Genomic DNA, 23,371 nt, shown 5'->3' on the forward strand with positions numbered 1-23,371 from the left:
CCTCCTCCTCCTCCTCCTCCTCCTCCTCCTCCTCCTTTTCTTCTTCAGAATTTCTAATCAGGCTGGTAGGGAGCCACTGACAGTTTTCGGCAGATGAGGGATAAAACAAATGTTGTATTTCAGGTAATTCCATCATGTCTGCACACAGCCTTGAGTCAAATTACTGACAAAAGCCAGAATGGCATGATAAAAAGCAAGGATGATATCTGACACTTTCCAGGGGGGGAAATGCTGATAGAGAATCATGATTAACGAAACGTGGAGAGAACAGAAACCTGCAGCGAGTTATACATAATGCCGGCTACTCTCCATCATTTTGTGTGATTTGCCAATACATGTTTTATGGCTGATGTCACCTCGCCTACAAAATCAAGTGGTTAAGTGGGTTTTGGTAGGGCCTGATTATTTCATATGCTATGATCTAATAATTTTAATCTATTTTTGATTAAGTATTTTTCTCCTTACTGCTGACAAGGTACCTGAGATGTTAATTGTAGTGGAGAGACACTTATTCAGTACAAGGAAGAAACAAATGTGATTATATCTGACACTTAACACTCACTGTTCAATTCCCTTCTCAAATAGATATAGCTGTTGAAATTATAATACTAATAAAAGCAATTAGCGCTCTCCTCTGCCTTGCCTCTCTTCTGCCCTCCAATACATTCCCTTATTTTCTAGGTTAAAATTGGGAAAATTATTAAAATGCATCCATAAAACACACACATGATTTGCTTTCATTATTATTATCATCAAGTCAATGTTCTATACAGTCTAGTGGCTAAATTTTATCTTTAGGAAGTGAAGAAGAATGTTTATATTTACTATAAGCTGAGGTCTTTGCTTCAGGTCAGCATCATAATAACAGACTGCGTATAAATCAGTTGTCTTGCAAAGACTATACATCTAACCCCAGAGGAAACAATATAAACTCCTTTCTTTCTCTAGACCAGAAGTTCTTAGTGGGGTCAAAGTCCTAAGGTTGAGTTGGGAAACAGTTTTGGAAAAAGGACTTTGTGAGTCAGATGAAGTCTGCAGTCTTAGAATGTCATATTTTTTAAAAAACAATTCTCTAAAAACATTAACATTTTCCCTTCTTTTCTACCTTTAAGTGGGGCTTGGGGATATAGAGTTCAGTGTTAAAATACTTCCCCAGCATATGCTGGGCTCCATTCCCAGCCTGGTAATAACCATTTATTACTGTTATTGTTGTTGTTGTTACTAGTATCAGTATTATTGTAGCTTGCAAGCCAAATAAGCAAGCTACAGGCAGAATTTGGTCCTTGACTATAGTATGCAAAGTGTTAACATCAGGAACCCACTATATGTTAAACAGAGACAGACAGACAGACACACAGACACTCACAATCATAACTGCTTTAGAACGCAAATGGTATTATTAGACTTACTCATATGTCCTTCCAAGAAAAATAAGAACCTTTTCTGTTTTGCTGTTCAGATAATAAAGTCCTACTTGAGAAATTTCCAAAAGCTCCACTGTAGGGTGAACGATCAATATTTTACAAATACAAAAAGTCAAGGACTGGGACATGGTGGGACACTCTGGAGGAGGAAACAGGGGAATTGGAAATGAGAGGGTAGTCGCCTATGGTGCTAGACCATGCCTCGAAACAAACAAACAAACAAACAAACAAACAAACCCCAAACACAAAAACCAAAAGCAAAAATACAACCATTCATAAATACTTACCAAGGGAGAATGTAAAAAAACATCAAATTTCAAGCCCCTTTCCTTTGTCTAAATTACAAGCCAAATATCATAGCCTTACCTCTTGGAAGAAAACTGATTTCGCAGTCAAAAATTAATTGTACATTAATTGCTTTCACAGAAAATACATCAAGTATCATTCAATGTGTGTTTGGAATGAGTATCCAGACTCTTCAATATAGAAATACATACATATGCCCTTGATATGCAAATAATATTTAACCCAGATATGGTTCATCAGGCATGTAATTCCAGCTGAGGCAGGAAAATTGCTATAAATCCCAGGTCATCCTGAGTTATGTTTTAAGATTCTGTGTCACAACAAAATTAGCTAAAGCAAAGTAAAAGCAAACAAAACCCGGTAACAAATAACATCACCCATGTCCTGAGTCCTAATCAGTGTCTCCCAAATCCACAGCTTAAGTGGTACTGGTGCAATCTCCTCACATCACAGCTGAGAAGATGCTCTATTATAGTACAGTGAAGCGAATACACTGCATCCTTCATCCTCATAGTGAAGAGGAAACAATTTAGTGCCCTCGTAGGGTTAAAAATTTCAGTCCTCAAGCTTCAGAAATACTTGGTTATATTAACCAAGAATATTCTTTCACAATCAACACATCTCTTCAGCTAACAGTATTTTAGCAAATCTAAAACTGTGTCTTATCTATCAGCCAGAATCTCGTGTGACACGGCAATTGGATGACAAACTGTCATAAAAAAAAATGCACCCCAGAGCAATCAGATTAAAAAGCTTCTTGTTCTCCAGATGGAGCAAGGCAGGCATGCAGGTGAGCAACAGGAGAGACTGAAACCCCTGGAAAAACAAGTGGGTTCAGTCTTGTTTGTTTGTTTTTAATTTCTGCAAAGGAAAAAGACATTTATACCTTTTAAACTACTGCAGACTTACAGTCAATAATAGAAACCATACAATATTTATTATCTATGAGGTATTCCTAGAAAACCAAAGAAACAAACAAACTGGATGACTACAATTTGAACCCTTTTCTCTACCAAAACACAAATCAAATAGGCATTGAACAAATTTATTTTAAAGTAAATGAAAGATGTTTTTCAGCCTTGACATACTCCAGAGAACTATCCTACCCCCGCCTCCAGGGAGCCCTTAAGTACCAGGATCTATTGAAAATGTAACCATTATATTAAGTTCAATCATTCGAAAATGAGAATCATTCTTTTGCTCTTCCTCCCTAGAAAACATCAGTACAAATGAGTCACATAAATCCATGCTATTTGGGTACTTTTCCTTGCTTAAAAAAATGATTTCTAGAAACAATTAATTAGATCACTATGCGTAAGAGCAAAACTGCACATCTCAAATAGAGAGGCAGCTAAAAATCACCACTTATCCCCCTGTCATTCACAAGCTTCCTCTCAAGCCAAAACAAAACACAACATAACACACAGAACCCTTCTTACAGACATTTTCTTGGCATCACAAATCAATTATGCAAATATAACTTTCATCACAGAAGTCATACGAAACAAGGAAAAAAAGAATTACTATTACCTCCTCAATCTCCTTTTCTGTTAGCTTTTTCTCCACTCTGCAGAAAGTAGGGAAATTTCCCATTCTTAAAAAAGTGGATAGACAAAATTCTCAATCTTTGAAGCAAAAGACTATTATCCTCTTTCCTTGGAAATACTGTCTGTCTGTGCTTCCTGCGTCCAGCACAGTTTTTCTTCACCTACTTTTTCTGGTGCTCACGAGGTAACAGTAATCCTCTGGCATTAGGAAATGTTACCTGTCCTAAGTAGGGTTTCCAAAAACGATGCCTGAGCCTCAGAAGATAGACAACCCACAACAATAAAGGTAATAGTTTTCTCCTTGCTATTGCCAGAAATCACAGTCTGAAGAGACAATCATGGACGTGTCACCTATGCTAAAGTCTCAAAACTGAGTCATTCTTAGCTACTCGAATCACACATTTTCATTTTGTGTGCCCTTTGGAAAGCTGGTGACAGAGTAAAAAAAGATCCTCCAGTGACAGTCACCATTTTTCATAAAGAAATAAACAGAAGAAAAAAGCAGCTTTCTGGTACATGATTTTGTTTGTGAGTGAGTCATACTCCAATATCTGGTTCTCTCCATTCCCTATCACCTTCGACTACAGTGTGAAGCATCTGCAATACATTTAGCTTCAGAATTAGCTTGGGCAATGATAACGAGTTTCTGTTAACTACCAGTCATTTGCATACTGCCCAGTATCTCCGATTTTACTAACAGTTGAACAGATTTGTGTTTATCAAAGGCAGCTCCTTTGATGCAATGATTCTGTGTAAGACTGTTCTATGAGAGAAATTAACCAGAATATTGGAAATCTTGATAAATGTAATCCTACGTAGTGTTCAATTCTAATTCACTAAAACTGCTTAACACTGGCATTGAATTTCATTAAAAGTCAATTCTCATGATCTGTACACTGTATGGAACAGCCTTCTGTGAGCTCAATGTCTTTAAGAATCATAGGGGTTTAAGAAACAAGAAGACAAAACCAGAAAGACACAGCCATGATCAAAGTGTAACTAAAATGTGTCACAATAAAGTGCCTAAAATTTAACACAGATATGTATACACGTTTATCTTACAGTGCACACTCTAAATGACAGTCTCTATGCTCTGGGATGCCACAATCTTTCTATAAACTTTACTCATTTCCATTATGTGCAGAGCTTCTTAAATGTCATTGTCAGGTCACACCTGTCTGTTTCTTGAACGTAGTGACCATGTCACCTTTTGTCAACTTTACTCTGAGAACTCATTAGTCTTGTGTTTTAAAACTGGCAACATCTTAATATGCAAATAAAGAGCCTTATTTTCAAATAAAGTGTTTTCAAAATACATTTCCTGTGCAAAATACATTTCCCATGTATATGCAAATATACATACATATATACATTCACCCATACATCAATCATTTTCACCAACACAAATGTAACTTAACAATCTTTTCTCTAGTTAATGGATGTTCACTAATGCATGAGGCATAGGGCAAACATAGAATTTTTTTACACCTTAATGAACTATATTCTCTAAAAGGAAAACAGGTCATCTGGTGATTATGTGGGTTTATTCTAATGGTGAATAAACATGGATTAAAACATTTTAAGAGAAATTCCTGTATGTGTTTTTTGGGGGGAGGGTATCATTATCAGTGATCAATTTTTATTTCTGAACAAGAGATTCTTTTTTGTTGTTGTTGCTAACTTGTGTTCATTTAGAAATTGAAAAACAATCTAACACAAGAATGGTACCTAAGTGGGTCATCAAGTTTGTTCACATTGTTTGGGGTTGGCAAACTCATTAAATATTTGCTTCAGTTCTAATCCTTTGTTTGAACTTGACTCTAGGTTTTCCTACATGGTACCTGTAGGCAAGTGCTACCATCCTAACCTGACAGGTATAGGGAAGGTGGTACAGAGCAGAAAGGCCATTTAGGAAGTGGTTTGATATTTCCTTAATGATTCAGAATTAACTTCCTCTCCCTTCCAGAAATTTACATATTAATCACAAGTTGGCTTCAAAATGGCATGATTATGAATAAACAGTTTTTCTAATAGCAGCCTAGATAAATTAGATTCAGTTTGTTTGATTGAGGGGCTCCGTATGGGTAGAATGGTGCACAATAGCAAGCCGGAGGAGGACTCTAAATAATGAAAGTTGATGCTGATTATGAGAATTGCAAAGGGGCATAAAAATCTCCAATTTAGGGGAAAACGTTGTCATTTATAGTAATGACAGTCCATCCCATTTTAACCAGATTTCATGTTCTTAATAAGTGCCTGCATCCCAAGTAAGAGAATTTGCTGAGCTATTAACTGCAGAAAACATAGAACCAAGCTGGGCACAGTGTCAGAATTCCACAGAAAGCATCTATTTGCAAGGATTTCTCACCTAAGAAATTTTACCCAGGGTGAGAAAGCTTTGTAGCATGGCACCATTGAAGCCAATTAGGTTGATACCAGGCTAAATGAAAATGTCACTCAGTGAAATTTTTCCCAGATAGAGTTTAAATATATATAATATATATAACAAAATATAAGTTATAAATTGACAAATAAAAACAGAAGTTCTTTACTTACAAGACACATGAGTCAAAGGTGAATGAAAGCGACAACGGACATATTCTAAGATGCAAACATACCTTGATGAAAGAAACAAATCACGGAAGAAGAAGGAGGAGGAGGAGGAGGAGGAGAAGGAGAAGAGGAAGAAGAAGAAGAGGAGAGGTTTGGGTTTTTTTTTTTTTAAGCGGTAGAACTCAGGCACAGTGTTCCCATCCTTGGAGAGATAACTGGAAATCTTGTTATTTTCATTTCTCACAGATTTACCTTCTACCAGTTCCCTCCCGGTTTCCATTTTCTCTCCTGAACAAAACCAGTTACTAATTGCTTCTGCTTGGCTGTGTGTGAACCAGCACTTCAGATTAGGCCTTGTGCTGTAGCTCTCCTTCTTGACCCTCTCATCACGCTTCTCCAATTCCCACATTCAATTAGTCACCAAGGTCTGTAAATACCTTGAGTGGTGCTCAGAGGAGTCGCCAAACCAACAGAGCAGCTGTGAACTTATTAGACATGCAAATTCCCAGACTCCATCCACCTCAGACCTCAAGAATCAGAAATGAAGGGGCTGGGACCAGCCTTGGGTGGTTTTAAAACCCCCTCCAGGTGGTGTCTTAGATGGCTGGAGTTTGACTTTTACTGCTCTAGATCACTGGCTCTCAACCTGCGGATCTCGACCCCTTTGCTGGGAGGGTCGCCTAAGACCGTTGGAAAACATTTACATTATGATGTAGAATAGTAGAAAAACTATAGTTACAAAGTAGCAACTAATGTTATGGTTGGGGGTCACTACAGCATGAGGAACTGTATTAAAGGGTGGCAGCATAAGGAAGGTTGAGAACCGATGTTCTTGATCAAACACTTATGCATACACTTCCTATCTCCATTCAGCCTGTTGGGGTTTTTGAAGTTTTAAGTGAGTCCAAAGACAAGTTCATCTTGCTAAATAACTTCTGATAACAGACTACAGATAAAACAAGTAAATAAAGATCTTTGATTGACATTCAAGGCTTTGTACTATGTGTGCAAATAGTTCACTCTAATTGGTACCTGCCTCAAACCTCTGGTATATGCATTTCTTCTCTCATGAACTTCTTTTTATAAATGACAATATTCTATCTTAATCTCTCTCCTACGGAATGCTTTTGTATCAGATTCTATCTCATTTAGGATTCATTGGTTTCAATCTCAATATGTAGATGGCCAGTCATTCTAGTCTATAAACTTCTTGGAGTCAGAGAATCTCTCATATGCTTGCTGTCTGGAAAGATGAGCACAAAGTCCTATCCCCCAAAGGAAATAAGCTTTGGAAACAGTTGATGAGTACCTGAAGTCAGAATCAGTTGTTTCTTGAAGACTGAGAACATAAAAACATTAAACCCAAGGCAGCCCAGCCCAGCACGGAAAGTCTGATATATTTCCATTTATTTGGGTAGCACACAGGAAGGCTCTGAGCTAATTTCAAACAAACAGTCTGGATGTAAACTGGAGAAGTAAATAGGACTGAGTTAATGAGTTTGCTAACCTGTTTCCCCATGGGGTCAGTGGCATTTAAAAACATACATTTGAAAAAAAATGTTTCTTTCCCCAGGGTGGCTAGACACTCTGACTATAGTCTCTTTAACCACCAGAGGTCAAAGTTCTATTTTCTGTCCCCATACTTAGTAGCATGCCATGCTTTCCTGATTGCTTTGTGTGTGTGTGTGTGTGTGTGTGTGTGTGTGTGTGTGTGTGCTTCTGCTTAAAGTTAGGCAGGCAGCAGGAAATTGAGACAGAGGAATCCAAAACCTTTCCCAGCTCTAGTAGTCAGAAGGTTTGGGAAGAAATGCTGCCTTTATGGTTTCTGGCCCCAGCTTCTCCCAATTCCCTTGCATTAATAACAACCTACACTGGACCTGATTACCTATGTTGCTCTCCCCTCCCCCATCACCTGTTGCTCTGTTATTCAAACTCTACTCCAGCAAACAGCTAAGCCTAGCTTAATATACATGCTGTAAAGTGATATGCCCCAAATCCATCGGTTTAATGGAAATCTGGGGGAGGGGATTTTTAAAATAAAAATGCTGAAACAGAGCGGCTCAAAAATGCATTTTCAAAGAAAACTCTGGATGCTTCTAGATGTCCTTGAAGCATTTCCTCCACCTGCCAAAAATTCACTCCTAGGATTATGTTACTAGGCACTACTGAAATCTGGTAGAGTAATTCACCAGCATACTTAGAAATGTCTGAACTCATCTAGTGCAGTATACATTTCAAATCCCCTGAAACTTCATTAAGTTGATACTAGGAAGCTGCTCGGCTAATCCAAAGCAACTGTTATTATTTGGCTAGACACCCTATTGTTCTTTAATAAACAAAATTTTTAAGTCATCACGGTTGATTTCAACCTCCCTTGCTTCAGTGTTTTGAATTTTATGTCAGGAAGGTCTTACAGATTTCCCCCAAATTTCTCCTCAACAGGTTAAGAGTAGAGAGGGAGAATACCACCAATGCGCAATCCCTGTTACAAAGACCACAGGGAAAGGTTTGGAGAGTAGTTTTGTTTCTGTAAACACTGTCTATGACGAAAGCACAAAGACGTGGTGCTTTTCTCAGCAACACATTAGGAAAGTGACAGAGAGGCGATTCAATACTTAAAATCAGAAGCTGGGAATGCAGCTCCATGTAAAACCCTGACATACCATGTACTGGGTACTTGGACTGATGATGCCTGGGGTTGTGAGGAGGGAGGAGGAGGAGGAGAGAGAGAGAGCAAGAAAGAGTATTTTCAAATCTTTCATCTCTTTCATCTAAACTGTCTACATTTTTGTTTGTTTGGTTTCCCCCCCACCCCTAAGGCTCAGGAAGTATGAACCACAATTGTGTTCTAATTTTGCCTGAGTTTCCAAAAGTCTGCCATTCTAATGTCTAATCTGATGTTTGGAGATATGAATCATTTAAATCCATGATCTTATGATAAATGAGGGAGAAGAAAAGCCAGCCAGCTTCTGTCAGGGGACCGCTGGAATAAGTCCAAAAGAGGCTAAGGCGAGTTCTTGGCAGCACCCTGCAGCAGTCTCTATCCCCAGTAGGGATGTGTTGGTGAGGTGTTAGGAAGAGGCAGGCAGGAATAGAAGACAGGATTTGCTGTGGAAAATAAGCTTCCCCATTTTTCTGAACATGTGACTTAGGTGATTTGTCTATTGTAATGAAGTTTAGGTGGAGGCCAATAAATGAATAAATGAATAAAGTTAGCCAAGATTATAACAGCCTTCTCATTTTTAAATTTCATTTTGAAGGTATTTTTTTCAATCACTCTTCTTATTTCCTGATCATGTTGAAGGCAGTTAGACATCATCTTGAAGAAATGTCTGATGTCTATAAGTATTAATTCCTATGTAAAGTGACAGATGACCAAGTGAGAAATATTATCTAACATTTAGGCTTAAAGTTTTAGCGGTAAGTATTTTTATCAGTTATTGTTTATTTTAAAAGGAAAAGTTGACATTGTGACCCTATGCTGGAGCACTTGCTTAGCATAGGGAAGTCCATAGGGTCTAGCACTGGCACTGCAGAAATTAAATGAATAAATAAATAGTAAAATTACTTACTTCATGGCATTTCTCCAAAGACTGTACACATGATGAGAAATCTTTGAGTCTTCATTATGAGACATGAAAAGGAGTATGCTATCTCACACCTAATAATGATGGTAGTTTTCATCCTCCTAACTCCATTTTCTAGCACCAAAATAGACTCTGTTATATCACCACTCTTTCTGAAGACACAACTCAATCAAAAAATAATATCCCAATGTCTGAAATTCTATTATATTTCTATTTATCCAAGGCACAAACAAGTCCCTATAAAATTTGGCCATTAGAAGAGTCTACATACTGAACTATCAGCCAAAAATACCTTACTACAGGTGGGAGAAATGCTCACGTGCTACTCTTTCAGATGACCTAGGCTTAGTTTCCAATACTCATATGGAAGCTTTACTACCAGCTTTAACTCCAGGGTATCTGCCATCTCTGGGGCACCAGAAACATATGTAGTACCCATGCATATGCGCAGGCAAACACTCATACACATAAAAATAGATACGTTCTAAAAATATATATTGATATGAATGAAATTATCAGATTCCAATGGGATAGCTGGCCTAAGAAAATAAAAGAACCTCAAAAATAGTTTAGGCAAATGGAGAACAGATCAAAGGCACACAACAGACTGGTAGGTCCGAATCACCAGGCAAACAATCCAAAAGGAACAATGGAAACTGGAACTCAAACAAAAAACCAAAGTGGAAGAGATGAGAACAGAGGAAGCCATTTTCCCCAAAGACAAAAGTTTGCCTGAAATCAGCTCCACTCAGGAGGAAAGCCATGAGACTCTTTTTCATCTCAACGACCTGGGAAGGCAAGTGGATGAGTGTCAGAGTCAGGATGTCTGACTAGTTCCCAAGTATAGCATGCTTGACAAAGTATTATGCCTTAAAATCTTTTAAATAAGTAGAAAGTCTCTATTGTACACATTCAGATTAGTCTTCACAGTCTTCACTGCATAAACATTCCACAACATCCTTAAAGAAACAGCCAGACATTAAAAGCCTGGGAAAGTCTACACTATGTTCATTAGCCAACCCTGTGTATAAAGATTCATAGACGTATTTTAGTATCTATTATTTATATTTACTATTTATTATTTTATCTATGTAGAAGCTCGTAGATAATGCCATAAAAATTAAAATGTATAAATTTCCAGAAATTAAAAAAAATACAGTCTAGTTTCAGAGACATACATGGTTTATTTTTTCTTCATTTGTATATGTGTGTGCACCCCAAACACTAATCACATTACACACTGATCATCATACTAACTAGGCATTTATGTGGTGCTAGGATATAAACTCAAGTCCCCCAGTGACAAAGACTTTACCTACTAAGTCATCTCTTCAGCCCGAACAAACATATTTAAAGAAAATTGAAGGCAGGATATAAAGCAAGCACTAAGGACCACTGACAGCAGAGACAAATTATGTAGAAACGAAAGATCTATAGCTTTGCACATTCTCAGGAAGTCCTTGAGGAAAGTAAAATGTGACCTGAAAAATCAAGTAAGATTACTGACTTGGAACTGAAGCAGTAATCAAACAGGATTTTTTGGTGGGAAGTAGTTAAACTAAGTTTAAATCTATAGAGGAACTGAGCATAGGGCTTTGGATCTGATTGGGGCAGTGGGGTAGTCAAGATTTGGTTTCAATAAAAAAAAAACCTCTGGGTTATTAAGCAGAAGAGAGATGAGATGATGCAGTGTTTGCAGTGTGGACTACCCACAGGAGCTCCAAATATACTCCACAGAGGGTATTTAATTCACCATAACAACCTCTTGTTGAGGCAAAGGAAATGCAGCTTTTACTATTCCAAATTTTGTAGACAATTTGTACAAGGTCACTGAATAAACGAAAGTCAGAATGAAAACAACTCAGCAGTGCAATGCTCACTGGCCCCCAAGCACCAGGCAAATTATAAGCTCTCATTTTCTGTGGCTCAAGAAGTGGAAGTACATCATGGACCTTCTTTATTCAAGCACCATATCTAGCCCTCCTTACCATTCGATTCACATGCCACATTCTGCCCGACTCCTGTTTACTTTCCCTGGTTGGCTCTGCCCTGTGGGCCCTACTTTTAAACCTCCAAACTACAACTACACCTCCATCTCCAGTATACAAGTTGGCTTGGGTTATTTTGTTCCAGCTATTATCATTATCATATTTAATGATTCAACTTCAACCACTTAACACAGGAGTCCTATGTTCAAGACAATGATTCCAATCTCTTGCTATGTCATACAGAAAATCTGACTGATCATTGGGAAAGAGAGGAGGAGACAGTAACTCCACATACTCAAATCTAGTGCCACAAGTAAGCCCTTCATTTCAGGTTTCCTGGTGACAGTTAATAAGGAATTTGCCCCAGCTAATAACTCCCTCTTTAGCTTGGCATATTTTCTCATCTCCTCATGCAGCTTAACTTAACCATGTTTCCTATCCCACGAAGGCCTTTGCTTCAACATAGTCTTATTGATATTATGAACCTCTCCCATCTTTTCTCTTAAAGTGCTGGGTTATACAGCAGTTGCTTGGTAAACAACACATGAGTGAGTAAAGCCCCAGTTTTACATCGCCAAACTGTGTTGGCCATTCTTATGGTGTCATCCTGTTGCTACCTGAAAATCCACAAGCGTGAAGCAGAAATCATTTGCTTCCTGTCAGGTCTGCATCTTCTGCGTTAAGTTCTTACTTCTTCAGATGTACTGTAGTTATCTCACTTGCCCTTCTGTAACTAGCAAAGTATTAAATCAACTGATGTCTTTTTCTTTACAGCACCCAGGGATATGGAAGGCAGCCTGTTACTCTCAGAACCTAGCTATGATTGCCCTACTGAAGTAGCCTCTGTGGATGAAACTGTCTTAACTACTATACCTCTTCAGTACCTTCTTTCATCCAATATGGAGTTTTCCTATACAGGACATTGTTTATTTCATACCATTATAAAGAAAGGATCAATGGCTATTTCAAAGGCTAAAATCTTCCCCTAGTGTTCAAAGGCCACCACAATCTGGCACACTCTAGTTTTCCAAAGTTATTATTATTTCTCTCATGGAATATTTCATAATCTCTCAAATGATTTTATTTCATTTTCAAAGACTGTGTATGTACATGTATGTGTATTTGTGCTTAAACATGCAGGCAGGCCCTTGTTTATATATGTAAGGTATACCTTAGCTAAGGAAGTTTCTTTATTGGAAATGCCTACCCCAAATCCTAACAAATTGAATGACCTCCTTGAGGCCTTCAACTCTTTGAGTCAGGATCTCTTTTGATACTTAACAGAGGTAAGATCACAGACTTGATAGTTGTTTAAGCCCACATCATAGATTACTATATTGGTCCTTCCTGGAAGCAGCTACTAAGTTCACCAATGCCAGGTAATGTTTTTACTCCTTAGCTAAAAGTCTTCAATAAAGTGTTTATTAATACTAAAACTTGACTTCCACTGAGATCTCAAACAACCATTGCTAAGCTGTACCACCCTTTTCACAGTTAAAGGTACATAAGAGCTAATTTTAGAATTCTTTAAGTAAGAAATGTTTCTTTACTAAGAGACACAGCATAAAGTATAACAAACATAATAATATTTTATATTCAGTTGAATATCTAACTTTATTCTCTTACCTAAACATTATGAAGACAGAAAATTACTGTTACATATTTGTTTAGAAACACTAACATAAGCTTTCAGGAAAATATCTTAAACTTTCAAATATAACTTTTAACTGACAACTTCAAAGTCAAAAAGAGATTTTAAATCACTAAAGGGTAAATATTTGGGTGGAAAGAAACAGGTTTATTGGTTTATTTTTTTAAGGTTGAACTTTAAATGTGGTTCAAGAGTAAAGCTCCCGGAGTGGAAAATTCCTTTAGTTATAAATATAAAATACAAAAAATCATATCCTTAACATTGGGTGTAGTAGGACAAAAATGTTCAGTACTACAGCATTGAGAAATATCAACAATATAAGTTTTGAGGAACTAATTTCACAAGGATGAGTTTGAATTGGACCGAATCCTGGGGTTTCTTCCTTCCCTCCAACTTTCTTTTACATTTTCAACTATGGCAACAGAAATTTCTTTGTTTGGAAGTTAGTAATGCTGAAGACTTAAGTGACAGAGCAGGTAGCTCGGCTTCTGCTCCACATCTCTGCTCAAAGGGAGAAAAACATTGTAGAGAAAGAAATTTTGCTTTTTAATTTCTGGAAAACTCATTTTTCTCATCAATCTTCATAACTCTCCAACATAAACAGTTAAAAATGTACGGGCTGGCCAATCACTTCGCCCTGATTTGGGGAAATATTACACATTAATTTAAAGAACACATGGCAAATTCAAGTTTTCTTGCTACTTAAACAACCTAAAAGTTGCTTGCTCCTAACTTTAACAAAACTCTAGGAGACTATTAGGATCCCAGAATGTATTTCTGCATTATAGATTTTGCAAAAGAAAACAAAACTTCTCTAGGCCAAAGGGTCACGCTGCATGCTGTGAATGTGGTTTAGGTCCCTGTATAACTTCAAATATGGAAAAGTTGTGGTTTTTTTTTTAATGTTACAGCAAGTGCTTAAGAACTACATCTAGAAATAAAAATGAAAATCATTGGAGAATGTGCTGTTTCACTTAGATGGGAAGTGGTGGAACAACAATCACTGATCTTTGCTAAATGTGAGACGACTGCCCTGTACAGCTAAGGCTTGACAAACTAACAACTTGGGGAAGGCATGTCATGCAAGGCAAAGTTGATCATTCCAAATATGTGATTTTCACCTCAACCCACCTTAATTAAGATCTAAAAATCCAAGAGATAGTCAGCTCACATAATTAAACAAAGCAGGGAGCAATCCGACAATGCTGAACAGTGAGCAGACAGCAAACCGTCTCAATCAAATAAAGTCAGGACAAATTAAAGAGAGACCAGAAACCACATAAATCAAATAAAGTCAAGGCAAATGAAATAAAGACCAGAAACCTGTTTCTCCTGAGCACATAGAGTTCCCTAGAATCACACAAAGTTGATGAAGGAGCTGCAGCATTGTGACCGCATGCAGGCAGGCGCCTGCTTCCAATGGAGAGAGAAGCATGGAGCCTCTGAGCAGCAACCATATGTAAAGTTCTACTTCTCCACATAATAGAAATCTGTGCATCAAGGAAAAAGTTCACACGTTGTTCCAGATCAGACAGAGCAAAACTAGTTCCTATTGCTAACTACTTGTCCAGATACAACCAAAGCTAGAGCTGAATGACTGGGCTGTGGGGCAGAGTAGTTAGAAGAGAGCCAGAGAATGAGGATGCACAAGGAAAAAAACGTTTGGGGCCCTGGGAAAAATTTAAATGAATTAATACCATAAAAAGACCCACTCTTTCTCTTTCACATTTCTTTCCCTCCCCTTCCGGAGTCTCAATCCAGACCTGCCCTTAAATGCAAGATAGATGGATGTCCGGTACAAACAGCCCCTTTGAGGAGAAAGGATATTTTAAAAATCACCTTTGTTATCATGAATAAAATGAGACCAATTTCCAAGGCAAAAACCGAGATCCATGCACGAAGCAGTAGACTGAGACTCCAATCCACAAAGTTTGGATTCCTAACAGAAGCATAAGCTAAGCAGTGTTCTCCACATTTTAAAACTTGAAATAATTTGTTTGTTTGACTTAGCATAGTTAGAAGATCATAAGGAACCCAGTTTCAGTGGTTTTAGCCTCTGACTTATTACTCACAAAGGATTGTTTAGGTTACCGTGTTGGAGGGGAGGGTACCCCAAATGTAAATGCTTTAAAATGTTAGAGTGGTTAAAAAAACATGATGTGTAAAACATTTGTTGACTTAACTTTTCTTTAATAAAATGATAATATAATAGGAGGAGAACTGTATAGACTTTGAGTAAGAAGTTGGGTCTCACACTTTTTTCCCCCTTTGCACTGGACAAAAGCTTAAATACACGTACCAACCACCTTGGCAGACAGACAAGGAGAAGGGCATGTGGAGTCATCACCTAGGCCCTCAGAACAGGAATACCCACTGGGCTAGGTAGGGAAGCGAGATAGAAGTTTGCTTCTAAGCAGCACCAAAAGAGAAAAGAAGTCATCTTGCTCTTCTCTCTTTGCACACAGGAAGGACCCAATTCAATGCCACCACCACTCCTGGTCTCGCTCCGCCCCAACTTCTGTGTGTGTACCGTGTGGGGGGCACCGCTTGGGTGTTTTAACCCACACATTCCAAGATGACTCCATCTCATCTAGGTTAAGTTCTGGGACTCCCCCACCCTGAGTCCTCAACTGTGCCATGATTAACAAGCCAAACAAGTACAGGTGCCTAAGGTTCTGGCCTATTTTTATACATGTATCCCCCCGCCCCCGCACGCCAACCCCAACCCCCATTTACTGCCGCTCCCCAGTCACCCCAATCTCTCTAGTGCAAAACACCGGTCTAGCCCCGGACTCCAGGAAACACCTCGAGCTTCACTTCGGGGTCACCTGGTGAGAGATCCGGCCCTGCCTTCAGGTTTGCCCAGTGGCTGCCCCTGATCCCCGGTGCCCCGTGCCCAAAGCGGGGCTCCGAAGCAGTCACGTGGGCGGCAGGGGAGGCCTGGGCTTCCTCACCTGCATCCCGGGCACTTGGACAGCCACCGGTGAGTGGGCCATGGAGGCGACTGCTACTTCGCGCTGCTCCTGCGGTAGTAGCGCCTTGGGCAGAGACAGGCTCCTCCTACGGGGGTAGCTCTGCAGCTCTCCCAGGCTTCTCGATCGATCGGGGCCTGGAAGGACGAAGAGAAGTGGAGTTAGTGGGCTGGTGGCTCGCAGCCTCCACTCCGCCCCCCTGACGGGGAGGTGAGCGGTTCGCGGCGCTGCTCTCCCGGACTCAGTTTACCTCTCTGACGCTCGCCCGCCTAGCTTTTGGCCAACTGCGGTGCTGCTCCTCTTCCTGAATGCAGAGCTGTACGTGCGGTGGTGGCTGGGACCTGGGCTCCAGTGATGCCGCTCTGCTGCGCCTCGCCGCTTTAGGAAGAGGAGGTGGAGGCGCCCCAGCAACCCGCCCGAACGCCTAGGCTGGGAGGCGGCTGGGGGCGGTTCCGCGGTTGGCCCTGCCTCCACCCCGCTGCCGGGCGGTGTCAGGGGAGCTGAGGCTTCAGACTGCAAAAGGCTTTGGCTAATGTAGCCAGAGCTAGGAAAGGATGGGGCTCTCAGGGGTTGCGGAGAGCAGGAGAAGGCCGGGATCGAAAACCCTGGAACATGACTGGACCTGGAGAAAGAACAGAAGAGTTTGCGGGAGTGGGATGGGGGAGATGAGGGCGACCCGGATGAAAGCGGCCACGTTGCAGGCTTGCGAGGCTGGGGTGCTTGTAGCCGCCCAGAGGTCTGGAGTTTCAAAAGTTTTGCTTAGCTCCCCCACCTGGCCGAGGGTGGGGCCACCGTGCCAGACACCTGCTCCTTCACGCTTAAGTTCCTTCCCTCTTGCAATTTTCAGCTTCCTTTCCCCTAGACATGCCTCAAGTCACTTTAACCTGAGTCTGTCCTTAGCTTAGGCTATCAGTTGAGGGATGGATATGGCTGAATTGCTCACATTTTCTGCACGCGTGAAAGAGAAGCAAATTGGAAAACGAATCATGTATCGGCAGAAAACTTAACAATGATAACAGAGGCAAGGAGCATGAGATTAAATCTTTTGTAGTATAGATGGTTGAATTTAGCATACAGTGCAGTGACTTCTGCAACTCCCTGCCTTCTTCCAATGTAAGTTCAACTCCAGGAGTGAGGCAGACCCTTTCTGGGGGACCCAGGAACACAACAATGACAGTGATAATAATAATAGCAGTCACAGGAATATCAGGGAAGCATCTATGTGGGCACACAGGGGCTAATAAGGTTACTCGACAAAGTAACATCAACGTGCATGTTTAAAATGAGACCTCACCTTGAAGTTTGTTAGAAGCCTGTGCAACCACCGTACAGTTTTTTTATAATTGTTATAATCTTCTTTTATAATTTTTTCTCCAAGAATTTATCTGGTTATTATCAACAGGATTATTATTAATAGATTTCATTTTTGTTGTGCCAGAGACCCCAACATTTACACTCTGTGGTTTGTAATGAGTTATTGTGACAAGAGCTCACTTGGGACACAGCACTTTCTCCCCATTGAGCAAAGAGAGGAAAAGGCTCAGCCAGGTACATATTTGACTCAAATATTGCAATTCAAAAGCAATACATCTGAGAAGTCCAATCTGGGTCCCCCTGACACTTGCTACCTTCTATTATATGGAAGAAAGATATCAAATGATGGCACTGACTTGACCTTATTCATAGTGCCCCAAGTCTTAGCGTTCTCTTTTCTACCCAATAGTAGGCCCCCATCTAATGTCTATTTCTCACCAGCTCAAGTCACTCTATGGACTAGCCTACCCAGAAACATACAGTGCCACTTAAACTGTAATGGCCACAGAGACTCAAAGGAGTTTCCTTGTTTATTTACTTACTTACTTTGTTTGTTTGAGATATGGTCTTGTCATGTAGCCCTGCCTAGACTGGAACTCACTGTGTAGAAAAGGCTGGCCTCAAACTCACAGAGATCTGCCTCCCTTTGCCTTCTGAGGGTTGGGACTTCAGGCATGTTCCATCATGCTGGACTCAAAGGATCTTTTTGAAACTGAAGACTTTAAACCTGCAAGTCTAGAGTGAAGCAGATAGTGATTCTAAAATACATTTCTTTTTTTAGTTAGTAGGATGTGAATCAAGCTCCATCATTAAAGACCCACCTCAACTAGGTCCATTGAACGTTCTCAGACCCACCATCCAATGTGCATAGCTGCCCTGTGCTCACTTTCAAAATTGGACTGTGTGTATGTGGAAACACTTACACGGTTGCTCTGTCTTTGTATTTTGAACATTGTATGACATTTATTTGCTCACTGACATTACTAGGTCCTTAAAGCCAGAGGTCCAACATCTCTTCTATGAGAATTATTTGGGAAGAACGACATCTTTCTGAGGGCAATGTTTGTTGTCAGCATTATTCCCAGAGCCTAGAATGTTCTGTGACACAGAGTAGGTCCTCAATATATATTTGTTGATAGAGCAAACACATTTCCTTAGAATTCTTTGACAATGTTAGGTATATGTTGGGGATATTATATGTTATCAGGCTAGACTCATAGGCACTGCTCTTGATTAACCTTCAACATGATCCCTTATTTATATTATTCAATTAATTTATTTTTAACCTGCTATGTTCTTCCCAGTTTTAATTTAATAGCAATCTAAGAGAATGCTGTGTGATTTTAGTAAACAAATGAACTCTAAACATAGCAAAGAAATGATTTTCCTGACTTCATGCTGGCTTAGAGTGATGTAGTAAGAGCACTAGAATGAACACTGAACTTGGAGATCTGGACTACCGAGACAGTTTCAGAATGACATGGATGAGTGCTTTTACTTTAGATATGCTGATCTTAAATAAACCCTGTGTTGTTTTTTGCTATTATTGATAAAGAACATTTGGGGATTTCCTTGGGGTTCCTTAAGATTCCGCTTATGCTTTTTGAAATTATATGTGTGCTATATGTGAACATATGCATGAAACCTTTGTGAAGGTGTACATGTTTGAAAATAGTCCAAATACAGCAAGTACCAGGACCTCACACACACCCACACCTACACACAGCACTGTTTCTTATGGATTTAATTAAAGTAAAATGGCAAATTAAAGAATTATAGTATGCTTTTGATATCACACATGTACATGTATACACATGTGCCCAGGCGTGCACGAACACACACACACACACACACAATGGGTGACTGTTTTACTTCAAGGTATCTGTCCAGAGTCTAATAATACAGGTTGAGTGTCTCACATCTGAATGCTTGAGAGAAGTGTTTTAGATTTCAGAATTTTTCAAATATGGAGCCGTTGATACGAACTCTAACAGTTGACACCCTGAAAATGAAAATCTAAAACTTTTGACCATCGGGTTGATATTCAAAAAAAAAAATTCAGACTCAGAACATTTTGGATATCAGATTTTCAGATTAGGGAAACTCAGCCTGTATAGTACAGTATATTACCACAGATAATTATGAATGTTTAACAACTAGATAAATGGACACTATATGCAGAATTAGTGAAGCAAATAAATTCCATGTTAGTACCCATGAACTCTCCAAATTAAAAGGAAATTAAATTGATTGTCTACATACACCAGTGAGATGGCTCATCGAGTAAAATGGCTTGCCAACAAGCCTCAGTTCAATCCTAGCACCTATATGTTGAAAGGAGAAAATGCATGTATGCATGTGTATGCTATGGCATGTGCAGGCCCACAATATGCATGCACACAGAGATGCATAAATAAATAAATAAATAAATAAATAAATAAAATGTGACATCTATGGATTAGATGTCCTGATATTTCTCATACTTTCAATATAAAATATCGAACTTTATCCAGATTTAATATATTTAGCGAGTTGACTGATTCACAGCAAATACATAGGTCCTTAGGGAGGAGCAATTTCTACCACTGATAGACCATATTTGGGTGTAATAAAGAAGGAGGGAATTGTCACTGCTCTCTAGTTGGTAGAGGTGAGGGATACCCACAACAATGTCCACAGCAACAATTATCTAATTCAAAAGGTCAGTGGTGCCAAAGTTTAAAAAAAAACGTGTTCTATGATCTTTGATAGAGGAACTGCTAATCAAGTTACACGCTTGGGAATCAGAGTTCTTTTGGTATATTCAGTCCAACATGATGCCTGTAATAAAAAAGAACTATATAAGGTCATGTCAAGCGGGTCCTATAAACAAATCAATATTATTATGTTACCATTGTACCATAAATCACCCTTTTCCAAAGAGTGAATATAATGGCGAGGAAAACAACTGTTACCTACCCCACTCCCCACACACAAGACTTGCATATTTTAGTTCAATGAGATATCAAACAGAAACATGTATGGAAAATATTGGTTTGCTTAAAACATAGTCACTAAGCATGTTCTCATGTTCCAGGCATTACCTAATAGCTTTCAAATACAATAATTCATTGAGACAAATGTGAGCCTTTAGTCCCCAAAATTTAAAGAAAGGAGCTCGTGTTAGGAACTTTCACATTTTAAGCCTAATGTCTCTGTTGAAATATATAAAGTGTGCAAAGTGTAATGGTGAAGTGACATAATTCTCAGAATTTTATTCAGTTGTTGGAATATATTAAAGCAGAGGAGGTTGCCTGGGTTATGCTTGAAGCTAACCATCCAATGAGGAATATTTGGATGAGTGCTATAAGGAACTGAAGGGATACTTGGAAATAAAACATTCAATTTCATTTTGTTGTTCTTATTGCTTTTTGTTTGTTTGTGTGTGTGTTTGTGTGTGTTTGTGTGTGTGTGTGTGTGTGTGTGTGTGTGTTTGGTTTAGAGACAAGATCTCACTGTATATCCCTTCCTGGCCTGGAATTCACTGTGCAGACTAGGCTGACCTCAAACTTCCAGAGATCTGCCTACCTCTGCCTTCCAAGTGGTGAGAGTAGAGGGCTGTGCTACCATGGCCAGCAGTTTGTTCGTTTGTTTGTTATTTAGTGAAAGAATGTTTGCTATCTCTAACATTCTCTTTGCTTTCTGTGGGTTTCAGATTGGAAATGGATGATACAAGAACTCTAACCTTTGTACCAAGCAGTATCCTCCACAAAAACCTGTGGTACCCATTCTTAGTCAGAGAATGTTAAACCTGTGTAATTTTTAATTTCTCCAGAATAACCTTGTGCCTTTTGGGGATTACACAACAGTCTACCACAGTATCATTTGTAATAGAAACCAAAGTATATAAGATGTTACATGGCAGAATATTGTCAGTAGCGTTATTTCTGTTACTTCTTGATGCTACCGAGGGGACTACAGCAACAGACAAAGTGGGTGGAAGCAGATGCTGCTTAAGCAGCTTCCTGCTTGTAGCATCTCTTTACACGTGTACTGACACTCTTTGAAATGCTTGCACTTGGGCACAGAAAGAAAAGAGCTCATTGCCTGCATCAATTAGTTCCAGAACTGAGAGAGGGCAATGTGGTCTGTGCCATTTCATGCACGTATGTCTGAATCCAAAGGTAGAATGGCTCCTTTCCTGATTCCAATTTGGCTACTCCTCTCTCTTAGGTGACAGAGTCATGTTGTAGAGTTGCAGATGCCTGTACAGGAGCCCTCAGAGCTCTCCTTGTGCCAAGAGAAACACTGGTTGCTCCATGGGTCACTCCATAATGACAGTTTTATCTTGCCACAAGGGTAGTGGAGAGACTTCTGTGGAAGAACATTGAAGGGCATTTCTTGAGAGAATTGATTTGGGAAACTGGGCTCTTTGTAATAAGATCAGGTAGCCTCTCTGCTCCAGGGGTTGCAGACTTTAGTCACAGGAGAGCCTTTTCATGTGTCACCATGAAGCGATGCTCAACTGCCATTCTGGGTGATGTTTTCCCCTCTGAGTTGACTTTTTAAAGTATACTGAATTGGCTACTTGTTCTTTAATTCGTAGGCTCCTCGTGTGAACAGTTCTAGTCAAAGGTGGCAGTTAAAAACAGAAAAAAAAAAAAACTGGCAGTTGAGACCAAATAGGAAGTGACTATGCCATCAGCTCACACTGAAGAAACGGAAGTTGTTGCCAGGACCTCTAAGAAAGGCAGTTGTGTAAAATTACCAACCTTCAACTGGCTTAGCTGAGTTCTGTCACACTGTGGTAGAAAAAACTTTCCGGGTTTTCTTACAGCTATACTTAAGAGATCATGAACAGAGTACAGTAATGACAGGCACTCATTGCAGGGCTATTATCAGAGATAACAAGAAATATCTGAGGGACAGAAACTCAACACTGGAAACAAATAAATCTCCTATTCTACAACCCTTTCCCCAAGGCCACTTGGATATTTTATAAGAGTCCATGTGTATGTGATGACATCTGCTGTGAGAATCCTATAGAAGAAGGAGTTGTTACTAAGAAGCAGATGACATCCATATTTGTACTTTCACTTTGGCCCAAGTTCATACAACTATGCCTGTTTTCTTCGCTTTTCTCTTCTGATGTAGTTCTCGAACACCAAGCCCAGGGGCTGTGCTAAACACTGAGAATACTAAGACATATAAGAAGTTTGCTTTCTCCCAGGAGAATGCCACAAGCAGGCACGTTCAAGGGAATAATTGATTTTAATAGCAGTTCATTTAAAAAATACTATAATCTAGGCATAGTTCTACAGGCCTGTAAAATTATCATTTGAGAGGCTGAGGCAGGAGGATCAGCACAAATTTGAGGCCAGTGTGGACCACATAGTGAGATTCTGTCTTAGCGGAAACAAAACAAAATAAAATGAATGTAGCAACAGGCCAAAGGGCAGTTGATTTTACCCTCTAAGCCTGAAAAGACTGACTGAGGAAACACTTGCGCTCTAAGTCTTGAAAAATAAATGGTAAGTAACTAAAGGAGATAATTGAGGAGCAAGAGTAGAGCAAAGGCATTCCAGACAGAAGGAAAGGCATGAATAAACACATTAAAAGGCATGCATACTCCTTTATCACCTAGGTAATATAGACTATGACATCCATTAATACAGGTTGTGAATTTGTAAGTCTCAAATAGAGAAAGAGCACCTTTTTGAGGTTCTGTTAATATGTACTCTGTTAAGAACAACCAGCTTAGAGAAATGACACACTATCCTTGTGGTCTAGCTGTGGGTTTACTTTTGAACAGGCAGAAACAGAGTCCACAAGGCATACCAGCATTAGGGCTGGATAAGTTAGGGGCAGACTGTGGGCTCCATATGCCTTTCTGCAGAGTTTAGACTTGATCCAATAGGCTCTTAGAAAGTCTGAAATGTTTTTAGGGAGAGAAGAATTTGAGCCAGATTTTGTTTTTCAAAAGAAAACTCTTTGTGCATAAAAAGGGCAGATTGGATATGGAAGAAAGTTGAGCAGAGGAACCTATTAAG

General features: G+C 39.5%; 1 protein-coding gene across 1 annotated transcript in view; it reads right to left on the minus strand.

The window, feature by feature from the left end:
* The window catches only part of Stk26 (serine/threonine kinase 26), a 50,858-nt gene extending 34,406 nt beyond the window's left edge, over nt 1–16,452 (minus strand). The window contains exons 1-2 of the mRNA XM_028765007.1: nt 16,279–16,452; nt 16,011–16,165 (exon numbers count right to left, since the gene is read on the minus strand). Of these exons, the coding sequence (XP_028620840.1) occupies nt 16,011–16,052 (42 nt within the window). The 5' untranslated portion in view covers nt 16,053–16,165; nt 16,279–16,452. The remainder of the gene's footprint in view (nt 1–16,010; nt 16,166–16,278) is intronic.
* Nucleotides 16,453–23,371: the final 6,919 nt, after the last annotated feature.

The sequence above is a fragment of the Grammomys surdaster genome, unplaced genomic scaffold, assembly GCF_004785775.1.
Source record: "Grammomys surdaster isolate TR1022 unplaced genomic scaffold, NIH_TR_1.0 147, whole genome shotgun sequence".
NCBI classification, from domain to species: Eukaryota; Metazoa; Chordata; class Mammalia; order Rodentia; family Muridae; genus Grammomys; species Grammomys surdaster.